The sequence below is a fragment of the Pteropus alecto genome, unplaced genomic scaffold, assembly GCF_000325575.1.
Source record: "Pteropus alecto unplaced genomic scaffold, ASM32557v1 scaffold269, whole genome shotgun sequence".
NCBI lineage: Eukaryota > Metazoa > Chordata > Mammalia > Chiroptera > Pteropodidae > Pteropus > Pteropus alecto.
The window spans coordinates 1,917,414-1,940,594 of record NW_006443566.1 but is presented as its reverse complement, the minus strand read 5'-3'; the positions used below and the strand labels follow the sequence as shown (position 1 = coordinate 1,940,594).

The window sequence follows — 23,181 nt, the reverse complement described above, 5'->3', positions numbered from 1 at the left end:
TCTTTTATGAGGGCACTAATCTCATTCATGAGGGCTCTACCTTCCTGACCTCATCACCTTCTGAAGGCCTCACCTCCTAAAACCATCATCTTGGGCATTAAGTTTTAATGAATTTGGGGGGATTGCATTCCCTGGCCAGGTTGGGGAAGCTGCTGCAGAACCTAAGGCTTAGACTGAGACCCGAAGGATGAATGGACGTTGTCAGGAGAAGAGAAGGCTAAGGCCAGCCAGTGAGACACACGAGCATGCACAGGTGCTCTGAGCCAGGAAGGACGGAGAGAAGCTCTGGTGCCTGGTCTATTGAACCACTTCTGAAGACTCCAGAGAGTTTCCCTAAATGTCTATGGATCTGAGTGCATCAAAATCATGTGAGGTACTAGATAAGATAGAAGTGTCTTGGTTCCCAGGCCAGACATACTAAATAAGTCTCCTTTTCTCTTTCAACAAGCTTCAGGCATTGAAAGACACATCCAAGTTTCAAATCTCTGCTGCCTGTGCAGATGGCAGGGAGCTGCTGGATGTAGGTCCTCCAGGGCCATTCCAGAACCAGCCCAGCAGGGGCCCCACCAGAGAGGTGTGCTTTGGACAGAGTGAGGAATGAAGGTTAGTTACCGTATTTCACCAACTATATGGGCATATCTCTTTTCCACATTCTAGCGCCTCTGATATTGGGACTCATTTATAATCTGAGGCAAGAAATAATTTAATCAATAGCATTTTCTTCCATGTTTTAGGATGAAACAAATAATGGTGTATCTCTGAGGTTTGATGAAATATAGGAGTCACAATTTTTCCCGACTCTCCCTTGCTTAGCAGAGCCCACCCAATCACAACCGATCTGCAATCTCTTAGAGTGAGACCCCCCCGGGGCATAGTCCCTCCGCAAAAATATCTTATGCCATGATAATTTATATTGCATGAACTTTGCTGCTTGCCACAACTTTTTCCCCCTGGCATCTTTAAATGTTTTCTTGTAGTTCATGTTTCATTTTTGCCTTTGGTCATGAAGTCTGACCCCCCGCCTCCTCCACAAAAAAGTGTTTCTGGGCTGCATCTTCTTTATGAGAGATACAAATAAAAATCTCAATAACCAGAAAAGAAGGTTCAGAACTCCTCCCTTGCAACTGATCCAGGCTGAAATAATTAGAAAAGTGGACAATTTAGTGATAAAACCTGCTGTCCAAACCACCCAGAGCTAATTCTGGTTCCCTTGTGGTGAACTGCAGGGTTTTGAAGGCTGCGAGTGTCCATCCCAAACAAGAAGGCATGGCTTAGCCCTTCTTGGGGACTTTCCAGTGAGGGTGCAGGAGGCTGTGCTGCTCCCTCCATCTCCGGAGCTGCTGGCTGTGGCCTCCCCCCACAAGTCTTACCCACCAGTGGCCCTGGCCCCACCCACCGTGGGGGCTTCTCCCAAAGACTGTTGGGATCCTTGATGTAGACAGCCCAGAACCCATAGCCTCTGCCTCTGCAGAAGGTGTGGTGAGTGTCCGCAGGAGAGTGGAGAAGGATGAATAGAGTTTGCTGTTGCCAGGACTCAGAAACTTGGCATCTAAACTCCTGTGTTTGATGGTTGCTTCACATTTTCCCATTGTACCAAGGGCACCAATGTGGTAAAATCATTTCCTTCCCCTGAAGGTGCATCTCCCAGGAAAGGGAGGGTTTGCGTTTGGCAGACCCTAAGCAAAAGTGGCTACTTACAAGGACTGGCCCTTTCAGCTTCATGGTTACCTCGTGGTTGAAAGGCACGCTTAAAAACTCCCTATTTGAAACAACGTGTTTAGTCTCTGGTGAGACAAAATCTTCAGTGCTGCCAGAAGGCTCCCATCTCAAAGCCTTCCACAGAGCCCTGGGAGGCACATGAACTGTTCTGTGTTGCTGGCTGGTAAGCATCCATCCACCCTGGAGCTAATGCCCGGCCGCAGTTTCAATGTGGCAGAGATTACTGGTTGCCAGTCAATAACTATCTGCACTCTATTTATTGATAGTGGAACTTTTATTTTATTCAGACTTGCAATGGTGCACAGTTAAAAAAAAAAAAAAGACTACGTTTTCCAACCTCCCTTGCACTTAATTTGATCATGAGATTAATTTCCAGCAAATACAATCTAAGCAGAAGAGTGCAGGACTTCCTGGAAGTCTCTTTAAAGAAAGCTAACTCGTCTGCGAGAAGAATTCTCCCTCCTGTCAACTACCTGGAAAGAGTCTGAAATGGCTGGCTCTCTATCAGCCATTCTGGACCATGAAGTTACCTTGAGGAGGGAAGCTATGGTATAAGGATGCTAGACAGAAAGATATGAGGACCTTGGCTCCCCAGTTACCATAGAGCTCATGTGCTAGCCCTGGACTTCCTGTGTCTAGATTCCTTTGAAGTGTGAGAGAAATAAGCTTTCATCTCCTTCATCGTGTTTAAGCCAGTGTTGTTCCCAAGTTTCTGACATAAGCAGCTGAACCTAATCCTAACAAATGCAGTCAGCATCGTAAGCCGTTACCTTTGACTTTCCTCACTCACTGGGAGATCATTCTCTCATCCTCCTGGAGTGTAGTAAACTAAGATGAATAGCATGGACTTTGGGGTCTAAAAATAGGTTTGAATCTCTACTCTGCTGCCAGCTGCATCTGCAAGCAATTATTTGTCTTCTCGGGACCCATTTGTCTTTTGTAAAACAATATTAAGTTAATCGATGCACGTGTCATACCTGGAACATAGTGGGGACCCAACGACATTCGTCTCCCTGTGTTCCTCGCATCCCTATGTTGAGCATTTGTTTTAAACACTCCGAAGAAACTCTAGGTAAATGTACCTCTGGGTTTACTTCTCCACAAGGTGACCCTGCTATTATAACCTTAGAAATACACCAGCGGGGTTAGATGAGGTAAAAACACCCACAGTTAACACAGCAGGAAGCACAGGATGAAGGGAGGCAGCCAAGAGATAAAAACAGTAAATGGAGCATCTATGTGATCAGGAACAAACCTTCTGTAGCTCAAGTAGGAGCTGGGTTCTCCAGGTGAAGCCAAACCGAAGGCCTATTGGGCCTGGGAGGACTGTTGCTTAGTTTTCCATGGAGCTACTGCCCCCCAAATGCCAAGCAATGGGGTGACCAACAGTATTTCCAGCCTGTGAAATACAAGCTGACCACCTGGGGTAAGATTTATGTGTAGGGTACGCTTAGAAGCGTAGATGGTGAGACCCAAACATCTCCGAACCTAAGTGCATTTAAAGGACCCCAAGCAGCAAAACTGTGATCAAAGCAGTCTATATAGACACTGACTGCCCAGCTCATGAAAACCCCAGTGCCCTACTCCAACCTAAGAAAAATGTGTTTGGAGAGAATTCAATACTGTCAGTCCCTTGGCTGGTCCACAGCTATGGCGAGAGAGTAGCGTGATCAGTTATTGGAATGGGAAAAGGACCATGTATGGCCGTAGCTTTCAAATCATTTTACCCTTGGACCCTACCAGGACTCAAAGGTTTATATATATATATAAACCTTATATATAAACTTTATATATATATGCAAGAAACCACTTTTTCTCTACATGCGAAGTGTTTCAGAGACAGTAGGGGAGGTGGCCACGGTCACTGCTTGTAATGCAGAGCCAGGCCTAGGACTAGAACCCCTGATTACTAGGTCATGTATTTCATCTTATAGCATTAATTTGGTCAAGGGATTGATTTTTCAGCTATATTTTAATATGTGGATTCAATTGTCAACCAGTTGGGAATAGCTCTTAGTTTAAAACCCACATCTCAACATGGTCTGAAATTTCGGACATCTGCAAGGGCCCTAGAAGAATTGAGCTGTGAGATGCACACACGTGGAAGCAAGGAGGACAAGGACAACCGTCTGCAAAGGCTAATGGGAAAGAGAAGGAGCTTAAGTTGGAAAGAAGCAAATATTTTAAAACTCAGAAATAACAGCTTGTATATTTATTGGGCTACTAGAAACAAACTGAGAGCGTGATGGGTACCGAATGTGCCTCTGCTTCCAGAACTGTGATACTAGAAATAGAGATAAATCTTTAAATGAAGACCAAGGCCTGGATTTAAAACCTCCACGCTGCCTTTTCTCCGTCAGATGCAGGTCTACATTCAGTTTCCATGCACTGAATACCCACAGTGTGCCAGGGACTATTCTATGCATTTGATTCTTAAATTCAAGGAGTAAGAGAAGCAGATGAGAAAACAGGAGCCGGGGAAGGGACATGTGCAAGGCCACATGGTTAGTGACAGAGCCAAAACTCAAACCCATTTCCCAAATGGATCTTATGCCTTTTTCCACCACATCGGCCATCCTTTGTGGGAGATGCAAAGAGAAGCTTTAATGCCCAAAGGTGCTGGGACTCTTTGAGCCACCTGCCCCATATTACCAACGCCATCTGAGCTGTGCCCCTGCTGCCCTCTGGGGACAGCCTTCCAGGCTTACAGGGCAGCTCTCACCCATAGCCAGAAACAATGGACATGGGCACTTTCATGCAAAATCTTTATTTGGAACATGTGTGTTACTGAGCAGGTCAGCCATCCTGAAGTTGCAAGAGTCTTTACATTGTGCAGAGAAATACAAGAGCTCCTCGAAGACATTCATCTTTGCTTTGCTGGTGTGATCAGTCTTCATCCACTTTCACCTCTCATCAGTTAAGGCCTCTGGTACCGCCTCTCCTCAGGCTATGACCACAGCTGGCTACCGGCCGTTACCATTTGTCTTTTTCCCAGGACCCTCTCTACCTCCCTTGGATGTTAATGGTGCCCAAAGAAGTGCTGAACAGATGCGAAGTTTCTGTGGGGTTACAGGGTCTTGTCTTCACCAAATTTTAGAAGTTCTTGTTCTTTTTTTTTTTTGAGATGTTTCTGCTTAGCTTTCCTGTGAGGACTGAGTGTGAGGGCTTGAATTTCAGCTGACTCAGGTGGAGAGTGTGCACCTCATTGATTTTTATAATCTGTGGGTCACTGCTTTTCTCCTTGGCTGGGACATGCGGTCTTCACTTCTGTTCTGCCATGTGCTTCCCGACCTGAACTTGCCTTTGTCCCCCTCTCGCTCTGTGACACGAGTGGCACACATCGCAGCCCTGGCACAGGGCGGCCGGAAGGGAAGCAGGAGAGGGACCGCCGCCCCCGTGGCTCCGCGGCAAGTCCCGGCGGGCCTGGCTTCCGCACGGGCAGGATGCTAGCTCTGTGGACAGCGCTCCTCCTCCTCCCCAGTCAAGGCTTTGGGATGAAAGCTGGGCTTGCCTTGGAGTTCAGGTTTCAGTCAGAGGCCACAGCACGAGGACCTCCCTGTCCTCCGCAGTAAACACGACTGTGACAGGGGCTCTCATGAGTCAAAGCCTGGAATCGCGAGCGCTCTGCCTGCCTTGCCGCACTGCCGACGACCCCAAGGACCGCTTCGACGGGCCGTTTGCTAGGCCACAGCGACCTTCCCAAGGGGCCTCCATTTGAATTACAGTCTTAACTAGTCTTAACTACCTCCTTAACGTACAGGTTCGAGACCATTCTTTTTTAATGCTATTTTATCATCTCCCCCTTCTTCCCTTGGTGGGTCCCAGAGTGGACCAACCCACACTCCGGGAAAAGGACCTCCCACGTGCAGAATCTCAGAGGTCACTTGCAATGTGTCTCTTAAATCCTGTTCTGAGTAGCAACTCTCCTCCCACAAACAGATGTACAGAATCTGCAGCGAAAAGCAAAACAGAAAGAAAATGCAAAAATCCCCAAGGCCTACTATAATAGCTTCAGCTTAAGAAACTCACTCCCACCCCTCACTCTATCCCTCAAACTTCATCTCCCCTGCAAAGAGGAGTCTGGCAGAACAATGGCCCAAACACTAAAACAACTGCTCACAAGAACTTAGAAAATTGGAACTGTTTCTCTAAGCTCACATATTTAGAGAGAGAATTCTGCTGCACTGGTCATCTTCTAAAAGATGTTAACTTGACAACTGTCTATTATTTAATCATTTTAAACAAAACGATGACAAAAAATAGCCAAAACACACATACATAATCTCTGGGGGTCACAGACGAAATGTCAGGTTAGTCCCATCTTCCATCAGTCCATTACGCTCAGAGCTGGGAAGTAGCTGTGCCAACAGTGGATCAGCTCATCATTTTTCCTCAGAAGTTCTAAACCGAACTGCTTTAGAGTAAGTCATTTTGCTCCCGCAAAAGGTGGTCAGGGTCTAGTTTCAGAGTCGTTGGTGTTTAAGCACTTGAACTTCTATTAACAACAATCCTTCGCCAACAGTCAATTGGAATAGGAAAAGATCCACTTAGCATTTCCACATGATTCAAAACCTCAACCTATAATTCTAGTATGGACACTAGGATCTCAGAGAGTAGATGAGATCTCGCAGGGACTCTTAAGGAAATCCAAATAATTATGAAAAACATGGAAAAGAATTCTGAAGATGCAGTCGGGCTGTGCATTTTGGGGAGGAGTTTTCTGTGGTTTGCGGAAACATAAAGTCGAAAATGATGATAAAGATATTTGGTTTTCAATCATTCGAAAATTTTCTTCCAAAAGGTAATTAGAGCTACATGACCAACATTTTCCCCTTCTTTTGCAAGTTAAGAAATACAAATACATTTCATATGTAATTCCTCATGTAATTTTTAGTCCAAATGGTAAAAATTAGAACTTTAATTTTATAACCGCCCAAATGATTAAACACCAAAAATAAGTCATACATATGAGAAAAACAATGACAAACACAAAATATGAATTTTTTCCAGCCACAAATAATAACAGAGAGTTATGTACATATGAGAAATATGAATAATAAAATAATAATTAGCGTTAAGTTCTGGGGAAGCTACTTTTGATTAGAGACTGGATTATTTGCCTCAGAATATGCAAGTTTAAAAGTCAAATTTTCAGAGTTACCTTCCCCCAAAAAGATTTCTATGTAGGCCGATTTCTAGAAATTAAGGTTAAAAGTATCAATATTAATAATTTCAACTAAATTCAAAATGGTTTCAGAAAGCCGTGATGCAACAATTTAGAATAAAACAAAACAGAAGAGTATTGTATTTTAGTTTGTTTGTGCTACATAAAAGGTACACTAATTTTTTCTTTTTAGGATCCTTGTCTTTCTCTTGAGGAATAAGCTAAAATTTAATTCTTTTGATTAAAAGAAGTCTTAAGTTGGGATCAATAAAATTTAAAAGGAAGTCAGAATAGAGTTAAAATATGTGTGTGAATATATATATGTATGTGTGTGCGCGCCAAATGTACATATTCACATATATATCTGCATATACACACATATACTTTTTTCCACTTGCATTTAAAGAGGGAAGCAGAACCCCCACAACACCTCCAGGTAACCACCCTCACTGAGTTCTACTGAGTTCTACCGGAAGACTTAAGTGATTCACCAACGACGACAGAGTAATCGACTTCTTCCCTACTAAACTCTTCCTGGGAAAACAGTTTCAACCATTTTTAGTGGAGACGTGGCCCATTTCATCGTGTTGTGAAAACGAGAGCTAAAATCTGAAAAGAAGTGACTGTGAGGAATAGGTAAGAACCAAGACTGCAGAGAAGCATATCTGAAAAGATTTTTCAGAATTACTTAAGGTTCTGTGTTGTTTATTACAGTCCAAATACATAAAGTTCTTATGAAATAAAATCATATGGTACAGATAAAAACAGGCCATGAAAATCCAGTCGGAGTCGTTTTAGGGCCAAATTGTAGACCACCCAACAATTCACAGTTTAGGAATTTGAAATGTCTAGAAATAGATAAGGTGGTTTCTCAAAAATTAAAAAAAAAAAGAAAGAAAGAAGGAAAGGAAAGGAAAGCAAGGGAGGGAGGGTGGTAGGAGACAAGAAACCACGCAAAAAATCTGTCAGCTAACAAGAATACCTTACTTAGAAAGAAGGGACAAATGCATAAAAAATGTAAAACCTTTGTGCAGGTTAATGCAATAGTAAACACAGCAGAATACATAGGCCTCATAATGCTTTTGTAATGGCATACATATATCTTTAGCACTTTAAAAAATCTGCAGAGACCAATTAAGGATCATTCTAGATAAAAATACATATTTCTTAAAGGGGCAGGGGGTGGGGAAGAGGAAAGTATAATCTCAGGGCAGATCTCCACAGATCCCCCAAAGGTGAAAAGATACTTTTTGGTAACTTTAGTGGATATGGAAGCAAAAATTGTCATAGGGATGTTGGCGAGTTTTGAGAGGGTTATTTCCACAGATAACCTTACGGCTACATTAGTAAAAAATTCTTTGTGAAAAGTAAGGGATGTATGCTTAAAGCAAGCGTGAACCCTCTCTGGGTCCCTCTCACACAAAGGGATACAGACTCTTAAATAAAATAATACTTCCTTAAAAATCTGCCACCTAACAACTGTTTACATCATAGAAAAATAGCATTTTATAAAAAGAAATATAGTTACTTTGTTAAAATGGTCTATTTTAAACCAGCAATTATTTTTCATATAAAGAATTTCTAAACATCCATACAGGAAATAAAAATAGATAGTTAATACTGAGTGCAAAGCAGATGATGGCATATTTGCAAACGATCAAAGCATTTCATTACCGGATAAATAATACTCTTAGTACATTATAGTACAAGTTTTAGGGACTTAAAAGATATTGCTTTTAATAAGTAAAGTTACTTCCAGCAGCAGAAGGCCAAATTGATTAGAAATGGATCAGATATATTCATTCACATTTCCCTAAACTCAAAGTGCAGACACACTAGGCAATGACATGAGCATGGACAGCCAGCCCTGGAAATGCAAAGGGGAAATTATGACATTCACCGTCCTTTCAAAATCATTCACTATGTCATCCATGTTCAAATTGCCACATTGAACCATGATGGCTAAATCCATCACTGAGGAGAGTCTGGGTGACTCTTTTCTAAATATAGGTATTAACTCTTCATGCTATAAAAACAGATGGTTTCAACGGACGACTGCTTTATTTCCACAAAGCTATTCTGTAGGGATGACGTGTTTCCTGGTGGCAGCGGTAACGGATGTCACAGTGCAGAGTGTATCAGTTTCCAGCTGATACACAGGCAAGCCGGCTGACAGGCAAAATCAGAGATCACTCAATTAACTAATGCGGCAGCCCGCACCTCAGCGGCAGCTCATCACACCCTCTCCACTCTGCTAGGGTCGTATGAATCTGCAAAAAAGAAATGATAGAAAAGAAAATCAGTGAGATATTCAACTGGTCTGTTTTCTGCTTAATCCTCAGGCCATAAACAATTAGGGAGCGAATCCACAAAGGTGAAACTATGAAACTAACAAGTTCATTTTTAGACATTTTAGCAATCTTGTTTTTTTCACTAAGAACTAAAAAAACTATTAACAAAAGGCTGTGTTATAGGGACCTATATGATCATTACCTAATCACAGATGGAAAAATGTGAAACATAATAAACATAATCAACTTTAAAAGCAATGCGTGATAACAGGCAGTGGCTGATGCTAGGGACTGTTTCATTATTTTTTTATGAATTAAACTCTAATGAAAGTGTGCTTTAAAGTGTGTCTTTGTGATAAATGCTGTCCCTGGAAGACTTGGGGACCTGAAATTCTGACTGTGTGACCTTAATAAGAGGCCTCCTGTCTCTGACCTACACCAGCCAGCAGGTAGCGCTGCCACACAGATCCATCTTATAACCAGGGGTTCCCAACCGCCAGGCCGCTGACCAGTATGGGTCAGGTAGATGGCCTGTTAAAAAATAGGCCTCACAGCAGGAAGTGAGCGGCGGGCCGGGGAGCGAGCAAGCTTCATCTGTATTTGCAGCCACTCCTCAATGCTGGCATCACCGCCTCAGCTGCACCTCAGATCATCAGGCATTAGATTCTCATAGGAGCACTGGTCTCTGGTGCCAAAAAGGTTGGGGATCACTGCTATAGCCTACAATAGAAAATCCCACCCAGGTATCCTGGGTTTCCCAATCGGAACACCATATAAAAAAAGCAATAGTCCTAAACTGCCATTAGTGCTGCAGCCAGCGGGACTAAGTCTGATCACCTGGGATTCACAGGCCTCTGGGCCCAGGCAAACCTGAAGCTCACACGCCTGCCTCCTATGTTCAGAAATTCCTGCCACAGCAGCTCACAGGTTTCTTAATTTTTTAAGAAAATACCCATAAGAAATCTGGAAGGATGATACAATTCGATAGCTATAAAAACTATTACAATCTCTTCTCAAGTCATCTGGACACTGTGCATGATTATGACCACACAGATTCCAATTTCTCTAGCAGCACATCCTCCTTACACCTTCTCATCTTAGCCATGATATATTTATGATCTGATACTACAAGTGTGACAGCCAAGACAGCGTTTAGAGCACTCTGAGTCATTCATTATAAACCAGATATGACAGTCCTGCATTTGGGGACAGGAGTCTGTTGCTTCTCAAATGTGATTTACTGCCCATCTGCGAAAGCAGGCAGCGTTCATGTGAGTCAGTGCCCTCTGAGCTCTTATACATAACACTACCCAGTGGAACGATGTAGGATGTTAGCAGCTGAGCGCCACATTCTTGTGCTCAGTCAGCTTCACCGTGAGCTGATACTGAGAGGGACTGCCTTCAGCAGAGATGTCTTTTTCTCCACTGAGAATAAGGTGGGTGGTCACCGATGAGTGACACTGCGGAAAGCGCATGTTTCGGGGGCTGAGAGACCTAGAAAAGGTTGAGCATCTATTAAGCCTCAGATTACACAGATGCTGGGCACTGGCCAGCTTTCTCATGGCCAGGTACATAGAGACATGTCCACAGAACATGCCTGCACCCCAGTGCCCCACTGTTGAAGCTAAAGGCTCAGGGACAGAGAGCAGGACAAGAATTCTGTACAACAGCCCCTTCTTCAGATCACGGAGCGTCTAGGTCCAATAAAGATATAACATGAACCACATAACACTATTTTAAATTTTCTAGTAGCCATGGTGAAGCAAATAAAAAGAAACTGGTGAAATTAATTTTAATGATGTGTTTTATTTCATCAAATATATCCAAAATATTATCATTTCAATAGGTAATCAAAATAAAAATCACTGAGAAATTCTGAAATTTTTTTTTTTTGTACTATGCCTTTGAACTCTGGTGCATATTTTATATACATAGCCCATCTCAATTTAGATGAGCCACGTTTCAAGAGCTCAGGAGCCATAGATGACTGACAGGGGACTACTCCATTGGCCAGCCCAGGTCCAGAGAACAGGCTGGTTACCCGAGTATTTGGAATCCTGGCTCCTGTCAGCAATATTTCGGGTGAAGACGAATCACTAAGGCCTAAGGCCTGCCCTGGTGGAGAGCTCGTGTATGAGCACCCCTGAAAGCTCCCGCCCTGGAAGCAGTGCTGACACTTAGCCTTCTAACAGCATTCTGTGGCATCATGCAACCATCCCAGATTTTCCCCACTGAGGCCTGAGGCAGACAGTCTCTCCTTGTTCTTTCTTGTACTGGTATTAAGAGGGGAGACAATGGAAGTTGATGGAACCAACAGGTCCTGAACTCTATCAGTGCCTGGGATTATATTCTGATCTGAAACATAACCCACCCAGTAGAGATGTCACCGGAATCGGTTTTGAGCTGCTGATTTCTTAGCCAGAGCCCAAAAAGACCACTGAAAAGAAATTAGCTACAATGCCCATCTTTAAGCTGAAATAAAGATACTTTATGATACGACAGGTACCACAATACAACATAGATAATGAAGTTATGGAGGGTGTGTGTATGGGGGGTGGGGATACATTATTGTTTGAAAATTCCAGAACAAAATCTGAACTTAAGTGGGCTGTGCCTTCAGGAGCAGTAAACTGGTATTGGCCCCTTGAGGTGACAAAGGTAGGGGTGAGGTTGGGATGGAGATAAAGATCCTTGTGTTTATTTGTTTATTTTTTAGGTGAGGCAACCCTTGGTTGACCTCACAGGACCTTGTCAGTTTACAATCCCTTATTTTTTACGCCTACAGCACCTGGTCTTCCTAGGTGGTCTCCCATCCAAGTACTAACCAGGCCTGATCCTGCTTAGCTTCCAAGATCAGACAGGATCCGGCTTGTTCAGGGTAGCATGGCCATGAACAGATCTTTATGCTTAAAATGATAAAATGTATCAAAGAAAATGGAAGTCCAAAAGTTTATTGGCAACAAAGTTACAAGGCTTTATTCTAATTTGTGAAGCAACAGAGTAGAAAATTTAACATGTTAAAAGTTTTACTGCTGCAGTCATATGACCTCTCTAAAGGACCAGTTTTAATATTGAGGCCTGATGGCCATCCCATGAAAGGCCAACAGAGGTTCACCTGGGCCACTGCGTTTGTAAGAAACCCTCCCTAATGGTAATCTGTCATGCAGTGACTTAAGAATGCCCGAGGTAGCTGTCATCATGAGTAGTTCTCTGCCTTTGGATTTTTGGTCATTTTATTATGTATTAACAAATGCATTAGAAGAAAAGGAGAAAAAAAAATTTCTACCTGTCAGTAACTATGGTTTAAAAAATAGAAAAATAATAAGGTCATGGGGGAGGTGTTTTTAACGGCTGACTAAAATTTAAATTGGCATTATGTAGGTATTTTCAGATACCTATCCACTTCATTCATGCCCCAAATGGTCACGCTAAAAACGACGGAATCTAAATATTCTATTAAACAAGAAATTTTCAACAAAATATTGTTGAAAATATTTCAACAAAATATTGAACTAAAAAATTTTATGTTCTAAAATACTGCCTGAGATATGTGGCCATGGACTGAGACATAGAAATCTTTACAAACTGATGTTTTATTTTAATGGGATGTGTCTTATTTTAAAATCTTTATAATTTTCAGGACAAGCTAGGACTGATGAAATCATCCTTAACTTAAAAGCCTACGATGTCTTTTTAACTAGCACTTAAAAGCAAGTGAGCATGTTCTGGGGGGCATTGGGGGAGGAAGAATCACACTGAAGCCTAATAAATCTCCACAGCTCAAAAAATGGGCCACATAACAGTTTTTCCACCATAATGGCAAAGGTTCCACATTCTTAGTATTCTTGTCCTCAGCAAAGACCAAATTTATCAAATGAGATGATACCAGAGGACCCTGACAAATCAGTTATTTCAATAATGTCATATTTTCCTAAGGAACAAAGCAACATTAGCTAACACTCCTAAGAATCATGCTGCATTTCTGGGAAAATTTAAGAAGTGCCAAGTAGATTTTTTATTTAAAAAAAAAATTTTCTGAATTCTTCTGGCTGAAAAGGGCGATCTTTTCCATCTACTTTTAAATCCTTGGATTTCAACCTTATTTCAACCGTAGGGTCAATTAACCTAGGATGAAGGAGGCAAGGATATACAATGGGGTAAAGACAGTCTCTTCCCCAAAAGGTGCTGGGAAAACTGGATAGATACATGCAAAAAATGAAACTGGATCAACTTCTCACATCGTATACAAAAATAAACTCTAAATGGATTAAAGATTTAAATGTAAGACCTGAAACCATAAAACTCCTCGGAGAAAACACAGGTAGTACACCCTTTGACATCAGTCTTAGCAGTATCTTTTAGGATATATCGCCTCGGGCAAGGGCAACAAAAGAAAACAAATGAGACCACATCAAACTAAAAAGGTTTTGCACAGCCAAGGAAACCATCGACAAGAGGAACAGACTACTGAATGGGAGAAGATATTGGCAAAAGACACATTCGATAAGAGGTTAATAAGCAAAATATATATAAAAAACTCATACAACTTAACACCAAAAATTCAAACAATCTAATTAAAAAATATGCAGAGGACCCGAATAGACATTTCTCCAAAGAGGGCACATGGATGGCCAACAGGCATATGAAAAAATGCTCAACATCACTAACCATCAGGAAAATGCAAACTAAAGCTACAATGAAGTATCACCTTACACCTGTCAGATGGCCATCATCAAAAAAAATCAACAAATAACAAGTGCTGGGGAGGATGTGGAGAAAAGGGAACACCAATAAACTGCTGGTGGATTGTATATTGGTGCAGACGCTATGGAAAACAGTATGGAGGTTCCTCAGAAAAATTAAAATCAGAGTTGCCATATGACCTAGCAATTCCATATCTGGGTATGTATCCGAAGAAAACAAAAACACTGATCCAAAAAGATATATGGACCTCTATCTTCATTGCAGCATTATTTATAATAGCCAAGAAAAGCAACTTAGATGTTCATCAAGGGATGAATGGATAAAGAAGAGGTGGTACCTATATAAAATAGGAAATTACTCAGCAATAAAAAAGAATAAAATCTTGCCACTTGTGACAACATGGACGTACCTAGAAGGTATTAAGCTGAGTGCAACAAGTCAGAGAAAGACAAACTTCTGGGTATTTATGTGAAGGGAATGAAAATACTAACTTGAAAAGATATATCCACCCACATTTCATTGCAGCTTTATTTACAATAGCCAAAACATGGAAGCAACCTAAGTGTCCATCGATGGATGAATGGATGAAGAAAATCTGATACACACACAAATGTAATATTATTCAACCACAAAAAAAGAAAATCTTGCCATTTGTGAAAACATGGATGGACCCTGAGGGCCTTATGCTGAATGAAATGTAGGACAGAAAAATGTCAGACAAATACTAATATGATTTCACTTATATGTGGAATCTGAAAACAAAACAAAACAAACAGAAACAGATCCATAGATATAGAGAACAAGCTGATGGCTGCTGATGGTGGGGGGATGTGTGAAATAAATAAGAATCACCACTAAGTTCAAACCTATTTGGAAGAGAGAGGAAGCTGAAAGAAATACTGACATTTTGAACTCTAAAAATGGAGATGTTTAGATGACTTCTGTCCTCATGGAAAAAGTAAATAGATAAATAAATCCATTCTTGGATCAAAATAGGAAACAGAGAAGCAGGGCAGGGGTGACCGCCCTGTTGGGTGGGAGGGCCTGGCTCAGAAGTCCAGCTGGGGTCTGAGGGCTCTCCCACACTCACCTCACGGGGGCACAGTCTTCTCCCTGCTGTAGCGATTTAAGGTCCCTTCCATTCTGTGATTTATGACAGATACCTTTTGATAACTACCTCACCTCTTCTTTTAATCATTTCTAAGCCATATAATTGATAATCCCCAGCCCCTGAAGAAAAATGCCTAAGCCAAAACGGTGTCAAAGCCAAAACAGTGAAATTGCATTTGGGGAAAATCACTGTTACTGTCACTGGGGACCTGCCTTGTGAACGTCATGTATCGAAGAAGGCTCTGAAGACACGTTAAGGTGAGAGGATGGAGAGCCCAGGGGCCTGCAGGATGCTGGTGCCAAAATTATCTCACCTGGGATTTCAAAATCAGAACTTAGAGGACTTTAAGAAACAGAGTTAATGAGTGAGTGAACTTTTTAGGGGTGCGGTAGTAAGATAGTGCAAACTATTAATTTTACCTACTAAAGTTTCATAAATGGTGTGGTAGCGAAAACCGATAAAAATGAGGGGCGAAGAAGTTTGAAAGGTGGAAAAGTGAGACACAGCATCATGGGGCGGGTAGTTTATTTAACCAACCTGGTATATCTTTTCTTATTAGGTAATAGGGAGCAATGGGGGTTATCTGGGTGAATGCTTGTTATTTTAGGAGATGCGAAGGCTACGACCTCCTACAAGGTTTATCAAGATGCCCGCACCGAAGCCGGATACTGTATGGATTCCCTCTTTGCAGTAAGGGGCCCAAAAAGTTGTTTATGTGGATAATTTTATATAGTTGTCTACACAGATAATTTTTATAAAGACACTACAAGATTAAAAATAAACTACAAGATTTAAAACACGCTACAAGATCTTGATTTTTTTTTTTTTAAGGAAAGCTTCTAGATAATTCTTTGTGAAATGAAGAATCTTTTGTTTCAATAATTCACAAGGTCAACCTGATCTTTCCTGAATATACAGGTTTTCATTTTCCACCAATCTGGTATTTTTTTATGCCCCAAGGACACCAAATTAACACTGAACACCTGCCCGCTCTCCTGACTCCTCACCTGGGCACCAGAAGTCCTGGTCCGCATTTCTCTTCTCCCTTCCTGCTGCCAGATGCCCGTTTCCTTCCTGCGGGAAGGTGCCCTTGGAGGCGGAGAGCCCGTTTCCCGCCTTCCGAGCCAGGTTCCAGGTGGGCAGAGACACCAGGTTCCCTGGCGGCAGTCCTGGGCCCCTCTCGGCCTTCGCCTCCTCCGCCTCCTCCATGGAGTCAGCGCTCTGGGAGCTCAGCAGCCTCATCCGAGACACGGAGCTCACCTCTTTCATCCTCATCAAGCGGTCAGGGTCAGCTCTCTGGGGCGGGGACGCCAGTTTCTCTTGTAAACTTTCAATCACTTTGGAAGTGTTTCTCAGCCTCTTTTCCGAGCCTGCCACGCTCGGAGTCCTTTCTATGAAGTGGAACAAAGTGGACCTGAAGGGTGGTTTTGTCCCCACGCCCTTGTGAATGATGGGCTTGGACTCCTGGGTGCTGGGCTGAGGCTCGAGGTCGGGGGCCTTGCTGGGGACAGCCTCGTCCACACTGGAGCCCTCAGAAGCCCAGGGAGCCCGTCGGGCACTGTCCCTTTCCCCTACAAAGAGAGGGCTTTCCGTCCAGCCACACTTTCTCCTGCCATAAAAAGCATCAGCGGACACTGTGGGGTCATCCGGCTGTGATGGGCTGGACATCGGCCCCTCCCTGGGGGACGCTGGCCTTTGGGCACTGCCATCGGGCTCAGTGGGCTGGCTCTGTCCCGTTCTCCTGGTGCCTGGCAGCAGGGACTCCACGGCCACCTCGATGCCCAGGATCCTCACAGCCCGAGCTTGAAGGGACTCATTTGGGGGGATTTCTAGCGCACTCGCTTTACCTGAAGACTCATAAAACTTACTGGCACCCCGCTCCTGTGCCAGGGTCAGCCCCACAGACCTCAAGTCGGGTGCCGAGAGGCCTCGGGGTTTGCTGGCAAGAGAGAGGGGGACCACGGTGGCACCCTCCTCCCCCGCCTTCGGCGGGGTTGCTTTGCTCAGCTCCGTAGAACTTGAAACACTGGGGAGTTCCTGCCTTTCCTGGGGCTCCCTCAGTTTAGCTGGACCGGATGGGGGCACTGGTTTTGTGTCACGTGGCCTAGAAGTCATCATTCTTTTCACGGGACCTGGGCTGACGGCTAGCTCCTTCATTCTTTTCTCGACCTCCTGGTTTCTCTTCTCTGTAATCAAGCGTCCGTGGGCTGACAGCAATGCTTCGCCTCTGCTGTCTGCTGCCCGTGAGGGGCCCGGGGAGAGAGGACGGGCCTCCGGGCGGAGGGCTGCGGGCTTCTGCTCCTCACTCCAGCTCTCGGACTTACTCTTAACTCTCCCGCACCACCCGGGCTCCTCCGGCACCAGCCTCCTCGGAGGTCCCGCCTCTCTCCTCTCCTGGCTGTCTTCACTGAAGCCCAAGTTCTCGGGCGTGGCGTCGGCGTGCCATTCCAACTGCCATTCCGCCTCACTGTCCTCACTGCCGCTGCTGCTCTGACTGCTCTCTTCCTCTTCTTGAAGCTCTTTGTTAAAACTTTCTAGCTGACTTATCAGATCCCAGGGACGACGGCTAACTGGTTTTAAAAGAAACTGACCAAACGGCTGCTGACTGTTGCACGGGCCCGTGGTCGCCCCCTTCACCACTTCGCCCCTGGGCATGGGGCTGGCTCCATGTCCGCGGCCGTCCACGCAGGGCTGGCTCTGGCCTGCTTTTGGCACAGGGGCCTGGTTTATGGACGAGCTAGTCCTTGAAAAAGCACTGTGGCTGGAAGGGTGCAGGGACAATTGACCTTTAGGATGATGAGCATTTGGCCTCTGGTTTTGGTCACTAGAAGCTAACACCATGTGCTTCTGGGCTGTGGAGGCAGAAGGGTCTAGGAATTTTGGAGTCAGCAGTGCATTAGGTGACTCTCCTGACTTCTCACCAGGGAGGGGCTGCAGGCTTTTGGATTCCTCGGCGAAAGTAGTTTGTGTTTGCTGATCTCTGTACTGGTGCCCTGGCCACGAGCCAGAATACTTGAGTTCTCTGTGTTTCGTAGGGTGAATAAATCTGAGGTCATCTGTTTGTTTGTCTTCTGGTTCCCCTAGATCTTGTTTTTGGAACTCTGTTCTCCCAGCCATGCTTCCTGTGAGAGCTTGCAGCTCCAGGTCGGTGGAAGACATGCTCAGCAAGCTTTGTTCCTGCAGAACTGTGGTCTTATCGAGCCCGTGCTTTTTATCAGCACTCTGTTTTAAGTCATTGTTGTTGGTATCTATATCTGGCAGATGTGATTCTGATTTAACTGGGATGGAAACCAAACAAAATATCGTCTCGTTCATTTTTTTCTTTGAACTTTTCTTGGTCTGAATCCCGGTTTCAAACTTTTTGAGCTTGGTTCGGGTTTCGCAGGTGCTCTCGCCCTGTGGGTCTGGAGCGGAGACCTGGCTCTCTGCTTGTCCGCGCTGGCCGCCTCTCACGTCAGGCCACTGTCCTCTCATAACACAGTGGTCACTTTGGTCAGGAAAGCCACCATTTTCTCCATCCCTGGGGAGCTGGCCCCACAGCCACCGGGGGCTGGGATGGCCGAAGGCAGGGCCTCTCTCACTCCCTGATGGGGACATCATGCTCTCCGGGTTCAGAATGGCACCATCCCGGTACATGCAGCCATGAGCTGGCTCTGGGGTGGAGACCGGACCAGAGCGGTACAATTTCTCGTCCACCTTTGTTTCTTCACAGAAACCCTGGGGTGGGACTAGTTTAATGTGTCGTATCCGTGGGTCGTCAAAGGGGATGTACAGAACAGAGCCGTCGTAGGCAGTGGTGAGATGGGGCTGTTGCGGGAAACTTCGGGGAGAGCGTGGGCTCGCACCGTACTGACTCCCACCCCCGAGGGAGCCAGGAGGAAGCTGACAGCTGGCAGCAGCCTCCTCGATTGGATGACGATGATCATCACACATAGGTCTGGGCGCCACGTCCTCCAAGTAGGGGTTTGTGATGTGCTGGGGTGGTGACCTGTACGATGGTGGAGGCACGTACACCGGAGGCTCCAAACCAGAGTCGGGCAGGCAGAGCTCCTGCCTGGGGTCGGCAGTTCTGGTCAGGTAGGAAATACTCAGGTCTGGCTGCTGGCTGTCCACACAGTCGCTGTTTTCCACTCCTCCCCTGGGATGTGGGCGGGTATCATAGGATGGAGGCTTGAGGGGTCTCCCAAACTTCGGCCGAGATAAAGGGACACAGGAGCCACCCTTCTCGGGGTTCCTGGTGGATTCCAAATTTGGTGCACCATTTGGAGGGTAAAATTGCGTTTTAGGGGCACCTGGCAAATGCCCATCACTTAACGGAATGTCCATGCAACTCAAGCTCTCGGGAGAGAGAACTCTAGGCAACGACCGGGATTTGCCTTTGCTTTGGGAATTCAGCACATGTTCTCCTCGTATGAATGGATACAGATCTTGAAACAGCTTCTCCCCGCCACCATCAGACATCTGCCTCCCTAATTTCCTCGGCTGGTTCCAGCTTTCCAGGCTTACATTCTGCCACCTGGCAGGACCCGCCATTCTCAGCTCTTCTTCCCAAACTGCTTTCTTCATCACATTCTCTGTCCTTCCTCCAACTTCCCATAGACCCTCCCTCGCGTGGACGGGCAGACTGTGGGCTTGGGCCATTCCTCTGACCTCCAGGTCTTCTCGGTCCCTTGGACTTGGCAAGCCACTGACCTCCTGTCCTCTTCTCCAATAGGCGTGGCTGTGACTGCTCTGAGGCTGAGAGGACCACGCTAGCATGGGCTGATGACAAAACCTACAAAACAAAGAGGCACGGAAGTTACACCAAGGGAGGAAGCACACGGAAGAAACATGTAGTTCTCTGCTTCTGCGACTGGTGGTCCAAGTCAGACGTAGATCAGTACTTTCAAAAAATAGATTCCCAACCAGAGTACTTGTTGACTTTAAAGAAAACACGTCCTGCTCATTATGGTTGGAAGGCAGCCACGTGTCTTGCTATCCAAGGGCCCAGGAGTGGCAGCAACAGGCTGCCCACAGGAACGTCAGGACGTTGGTTATACTTGAGTGATGTCAAGGCCTTTGTAACTGAATACATGAGGGAACAAGGGTAAACCCAAGAGCAAGTGTGGCCTTGGGCCGCTGCGAGTCCATTCCCAGCTCAGTCCAGACGGCTGAGCTGCAGGGGAGCGAGTCTAGGAACCCGCTTTCCACAACCCCGCTCACAGCAGCGGTTCTTAAACTTTAGCGTGTGCAGGAATCATGAGAGGGTTGCCACGGCACAGACTGCCAGGTCCCATCCCCAGTTTCTGATTCAGGAGGTCTGGGTAGGGCTCCATGATGTGCATTTTTTATTATATACATTTCAGGGGTGTACAGCATTATCCTTCAAAATCTGAATATATTACAAAGTGGACACCCCTAAAAGTCTAATTACTATCCATCGCCATATAATTGATCCTCTTCCCTCCTTTGGCCCTTCCCCAACCTTCTTTCCCTCTGGTAACCACCAATCTGTTCCCTATATCTATGAGTTTGTTTTGGTTTTGTTTGTATATTTAAATAGCGGAATACTATTCAGCCATAAAAAAGAATGAAATCCTGCTATTTGCAGCAACATAGATAAACCATGAAGGTATAACACTGAGTGAAATAAGTTAGACAGAGAAAGACAAATACCGAACAATTTCACTGATATACAGAACATCCTGTGCATTTCTAACAGGTCCCCAGGTGATGCCGATGCTGCCTGTCCCAGCACCTCACTATGAGGACCATCATTGCTGCTGGTTGTCAACCATGACTGCACATTAGAATCCGGAGGGGCTTCACGGCTCCCGATGCCCAGGCAGTATCCTAGCTCTATCATGTTAGAATCGTGGCGGCAGGAGGGCACCAAGCATCAGAGTTTTTCCAGGTCCCTAGGAATTCCCAGTGTGCGGCTGAGATAGAAGCATAGCCTAGCAGAATTCCTGCACTTCCTCGATGGTAAGAATCACCAGTGGGTCGTCAAAGACACACATTACTAAGTCTTCCCCGCTGGAAGTCAGCTTCAGTAGGTCTGGATTAGGGTCCAGGCAGCTGTATTTCTAACAAGCACTCCCAGGGAGTCTTACCTTCAGACAATGTGGGAAATACTTCCAGGGCTGAGTCTGCGATTCACCAGAGGAAGGGGGGCTCTGTACATGGGCAGAACTCTCTGCCAGGCAGAACAACATAGTGTAAATGCCAGCCTAGTTTCAGGTGGCTTTTCATCACATGGCTGCACCTTAGCAGTCTTTGAAAAACTACCAATGCCTGGGGCCCACCCCCAAATATTTGGACCTATCCATCTAGTGAGAAGCCCAACACCAGTGGATTTCAAAATCTCCTCACATGAGTTTAGCATGCATCCAGAGTTTAGAATCACTGTTCTAATGCCGCTGAAGACAGACTCTAATCAACACTTATACTGTGCAGAAATGTTAAGTGACTGTCTACAAATGACCGGGGATTAAGACTTTAACACAGAAAAACCATTAAGTGGAAGGAGGCTTGGGGCACTCAGCTATTTTGATTAACCATGGGCCAAGTAGAAGAAGTCTCAACTCTAAAACTGTTGTTTGCTTTTTAAATTATAAAAATATTATGTATTCATTGTTGAAAATTTTGAAAAATATAGAAAAGTACAAAAAACAAAAATTGCTTGTAATTTTTCTACCCAGAGATAGATATTTTGATAGATACCTTCTAGTCTGTGTGTGTGCGAGGATGTGGATTTTCAAATAGCCTCAGTCTTCTGCTAGGGGTCTGGTTTCATGTGAACATTTCTTGACACTTGTAGTACAAACAGCTGACACTCACATAGTGGTTACCATGTGCTGGTCCATACAAGTGCCTTCTACACAGGAGCTTATTTAAGCTTCACTAGCACCCCGCTGAGGTGCGAACTCCTGTTATTCCCACTTTACAAAGGAGGAAATTGAGGCACAGAAGTTAAGTAACTTGCTGAACACTAACATTTACTGGGCACTTACGCTGTGTCAGGCACTGTGCAAGCAGGCTGACTGGATTCTTTCACTAACTTTACAACCATCATTATTTATCCCTAGATGTTAAATAAACGGTAAGAGTCTGTTCTTATTATTACCATTATTATTTCGGAATTACTTCTTTGCCTAAGAGTAGCTCTTCAAATCCTGCCTTCACCCTTACCCGATAACTTGTTAAGCAGCCACTTAAAGCAAAGCTGAATTATGAGTTGAAAAAGTAGAAAATATTTAAAATCAGTTGGAGGCAAACCACTTGCCTGTGAGCAGCCTAAATGCTTCTGCACTTACTGTTCATACATGGTGCAAGCTGTCTGAACACTGGACATGGTTGAAGGTCAGTTTCCCTGTTGCTTCTGTTGTCATCAAAATTGGGTGAGCAACATTTTGGTTCAGAATGCTTAGCAGAGCAATTCTTGGTTCAGGCTCTATAAGGATTAGTCATTTTGGAACCATTGCTCCCCACCACCACCCACCCAGGTGATCCAGCCAATCACAGCCCAGATCACCTGGGTGGGAAATGCCTTGGAAAATGCTCCCATCCCTTGGGAAATGTTCTGTGATCCATAGCCTGAGAAACACTGTAGAAGATGAGCCATTTAAAAGTCCTCAACACCTACTGGCTATAGGATCTTAGACTCTATGCAAAGTCCAAGGGCAAGACTTAAAAACTGCAGCTTAATAAGAAGTTTCAAAAGTCATAGACCCAATTAAGAGAGAGTAAAGTAAATCATTTGGAAGTATGTGGCAGGCGCCTGCATCAGAGTCTACTTTCTTGCCTGTTCTCCAGTGGATGGCGAGTGGGCTTTATAAACCACGTGACTTTAATAAGCACCATTCTTTCTCCTTATAGTCTTACAAAACTTTCCTGGGGTGCCCGACTTCATGGAAGAAACCACACTGCGTGGCTTCTCATTTTCTCAGTGGATATTCTGGTTTCTCAGTAAACATGTCAGTTGTGCTTAAATGCCGAGGTGTCACTGGTCTATGTAAGTGCCACAAGCAAAATTAGAAGACAAATAAGGAATGACATAAAGCATATAAGAATATAAACAGACTGCAACTACCTATACAAGTAATATGGTCAGTTTTCTTCTCCGTCCAAAAATGTGACATTATCACCTTAACTTCACCAAAATTGCTATATGTAACTAATCAAAATAGCTAAGCATTCTGGAAAACCTTTTT

The 23,181-nt window shown here is 44.5% G+C and overlaps 1 protein-coding gene and 1 pseudogene across 2 annotated transcripts in view; both read right to left on the bottom strand.

The window, feature by feature from the left end:
* Positions 1-4,470: 4,470 nt before the first annotated feature.
* JCAD (junctional cadherin 5 associated) overlaps positions 4,471-23,181 on the bottom strand; it is a 44,293-nt gene continuing 25,582 nt past the window's right edge. The window contains exons 3-4 of one of the 2 annotated variants that reach the window (XM_006924176.3): positions 15,997-19,763; positions 4,471-9,153 (exon numbers count right to left, since the gene is read on the bottom strand). In XM_006924176.3, the coding sequence (XP_006924238.1) occupies positions 9,119-9,153; positions 15,997-19,763 (3,802 nt within the window). In that variant the 3' untranslated portion in view covers positions 4,471-9,118. The remainder of the gene's footprint in view (positions 9,154-15,996; positions 19,764-23,181) is intronic. The other variant, XM_015598747.2, reaches the window with a different exon arrangement.
* LOC112472852 lies at positions 11,951-12,069 on the bottom strand (annotated as a pseudogene).